Source organism: Gadus chalcogrammus, chromosome 17 (genome assembly GCF_026213295.1).
Source record: "Gadus chalcogrammus isolate NIFS_2021 chromosome 17, NIFS_Gcha_1.0, whole genome shotgun sequence".
NCBI classification, from domain to species: Eukaryota; Metazoa; Chordata; class Actinopteri; order Gadiformes; family Gadidae; genus Gadus; species Gadus chalcogrammus.
The window spans coordinates 17,917,944-17,920,730 of NC_079428.1; the positions used below are offsets into that span (position 1 = coordinate 17,917,944).

At 45.1% G+C, this 2,787-nt stretch overlaps 1 protein-coding gene across 1 annotated transcript; it reads left to right on the forward strand.

Moving 5' to 3' along the window:
• The first annotated feature begins 581 nt into the window (after window positions 1–581).
• Window positions 582–2,484, forward strand: LOC130369665 (G2/M phase-specific E3 ubiquitin-protein ligase-like). Its single transcript, XM_056575175.1, has 4 exons — window positions 582–614; window positions 902–1,074; window positions 1,296–1,513; window positions 2,190–2,484. The coding sequence occupies exons 2-4, from the start codon at window positions 941–943 to the stop codon at window positions 2,438–2,440; spliced, it is 603 nt and encodes a 200-aa protein (XP_056431150.1). The 5' UTR covers window positions 582–614; window positions 902–940; the 3' UTR covers window positions 2,441–2,484.
• The last annotated feature ends 303 nt before the right edge of the window (window positions 2,485–2,787 follow it).

Below are 2,787 nucleotides of genomic sequence, written 5' to 3' on the forward strand. Positions count from 1 at the left end.
GAATCGTGTAGAACCGGAGAGTTTTGTTTTTTTGGGGGGGGGGGGGGGTTCCAGAATTGCGAAAAATTATAAGTATAAAAAACATACAAACTGGTAAGCTTTTCCCACCATCGTATTGGTTTAAATTTAAATAAGCCATTTTTTTAAGCCAATCGTGAAAAGGCCGACAGTCGGCAGACTGGATCTGGCCCTCAAATTGTCTTGACCCCGGTGGAGGAGCTGTTAATAAACATAAATTCAGGGCGCCCTGGCATGGAGGGGGTACCTGGAGGTAGCCCATGGAAAGCCAAGAAGGCCACAATCCGACCAGAGAGTTCTGTACCCTCCTCATCGACCAAATACAGAACTTTATATCTGAAGGTCCTGAGGGCAACACAACCCTGGCCCTGAACAGTGTTGGTAAGCTTTGAATTTAATTGATGGTATTGGGCGTTGCAATTTAGAGTTTTTAACATGCATTTAAAATGAGCAACAAACTTTAATAACCTTGTGCTTTTCCCCTTATCACAGCATTGCAGAAAGGACAGTACAGGCTGGTGGGGAAGATGATTGCCCTCTGCCTGGAGCAGGGGCAGGTCTCTCCGAGATTCCTATCACAGCGCCTCTACAGACAGGTTTGTAATCTGTCACCGCTTCCTGCCACTTTGGAAGCGGTGACAGATTACAATTTGAGGACCAAGCTCCAAAAGGCAAGTAAATGGTTAATGTTAATTGAAACCACTTTTTGGAGAAGTGTTTTTGTGTCAAGATACTGTGTGGTGTGCTCTATAGTGTACTGATGTTGAATTTCAATGTATGATTTATGTCATACACATATGTCAATGCATTCTTTACTGATTTGTGCCATGAAAGTGCTTAGAAATCCCAAATAATGATTATTGTTCCTAATGTATGATATTAGATTGCAGATGCCACACATGTGGAAGGTGCCAGGGAGGCTATGGAGGAGGCCACAGACGAGCTCTCCCTCATGGGCTCCTTCTCCTTTGTGCGGAGCCTCCCGCATAGGGATGAGCTGCTGGGGGCAGCCCTCAACTTCCTCACAGAGGGCCGTATTTTGACTGCTCTCAATCAGTAAGTGGAGCTGGGAATTGACTATTTAATGGACTGAGACCTTTGTGTTGGAGTGAAAAGTTATCATGTGTTCCAAAATAATCTAAATTTATATTAATTGAAAGGATTCCTTGTCTAATTGATTTTTATCTTCACATTATGTACAATGGAGTAGGCTAGAACAGGCTTCAGAGCAACAGACCTTATATTTTCTATGATCTATTATCTCATTGATTTTACAGATTCAAAGAAGGGTTGGAGACCTTCGGGATTCTAGCTCTTTTGAGGATCCACCATGAGGAGCTCAAGGGGGTCTTCATGGACACACCTGAGCCGCTGCTGGCCTCCCGGTTGGAGTCCACATTCATGACGTCCTACCTGTCTGAGCCGGGCTCCAATCGGAGGAGGAAGGAGGCCAGGACCCTTATATATTGGAGGGACTGGCTGATCGAGGTGGAGGGTAAGGAAGTGTTTCTATCTACAACCCTTATCTATCTAATTGTTCTTTGTTAATATATGCTTATTCTGAATTTGATGCACAATTCAAAACAGGGGACCACCAAAGAGGAAAGCTGTAGAATGCTCAAAAAACAACAATGTTCAACTGTTTCAACATTAGTAACTGGTAACAGGTGATATTATCATGAATGGATATAAAAGGGGCATCCTGTAGAAGTTAAGTCTTCACAAACAATAATGGGTCACAATACACAAAGGAAAAATACAAGACTGTTTACAGCTCTGCATGAATGAACAAATGCACACATGAAAAATATTTACTATTTGATTTGTGAACCTAGGCATACCTGTAAATACAGCACTGCATAGGGAATTATAGTGAACCGATTGTGACAGAACCAGCATATCACATTTTATATTTTTTTCAAAAGAATGACACATTGATTTATTAGTGCACACTTAGGGTTAAACAAGGACTTTTGAACATTTCTATTGTGATCTGAGAAATGCAACATAAACCAACATAAAACATAACCTACATTTCTCTGCTGAGATTAATAAAGTATATCTTATCTTAACTAAGGACGACGAAAGATTGGCACATGTCAGGCAGTTTAAAATTCCTGTTAATGTTCACATGCGGTCGTTCTTACAAGTTATCTCTTATGTACTAACAGATGGAGATACGAGTCTCACCCTGGGGGCGGTTCTGGCGTTTGCCACGGGCCTCAAAAGGATTCCTGCTGTGGGTTTTCCCATCGGACCCCGGCTTGAATTCCTCCATGAGGAAGATGGACCGGCCCTTTTCCCCACGGCCAATACCTGTTCCCTGGTCCTCAGGCTACCGGTGTATCCGGAGTACAATCGATTTAAGGAGGCCATGGAGGAAGGAATAACCTCCTGTGGGAGTACCTTTGGCGTGGCCTAATTTGGTGCCCAACCCCGTGGAAGGACGCTTGGAGTGCCCCCACACACACACACACACACACACACACACACACACACACACACACACACAGGGAAGGACGCTTGGGGTGCCCCACACACACACAGGGAAGGACGCTTGGAGTGCCCCACACACACACAGGGAGGGACGCTTGGAGTGCCCCCACACACACACAGGGAAGGACGCTTGGAGTGCCCCACACACACACAGGGAAGGACGCTTGGAGTACCCCACACACACACACACACACACACACAGGGAAGGACGCTTGGAGTGCCCCCACACACACACAGGGAAGGACGCTTGGAGTGCCCCACACACACACACAG

Bases quoted from the DNA above. Each gene is read 5' to 3' on its own strand.
- LOC130369665 (XM_056575175.1), top strand. From the start codon at position 941: ATGGAGGAGGCCACAGACGAGCTCTCCCTCATGGGCTCCTTCTCCTTT. The intron at 1,075-1,295 runs GTAAGTGGAGCT...TTGATTTTACAG, and splicing joins ATTTTGACTGCTCTCAATCA to ATTCAAAGAAGGGTTGGAGA. The intron at 1,514-2,189 runs GTAAGGAAGTGT...ATGTACTAACAG, and splicing joins CTGGCTGATCGAGGTGGAGG to ATGGAGATACGAGTCTCACC.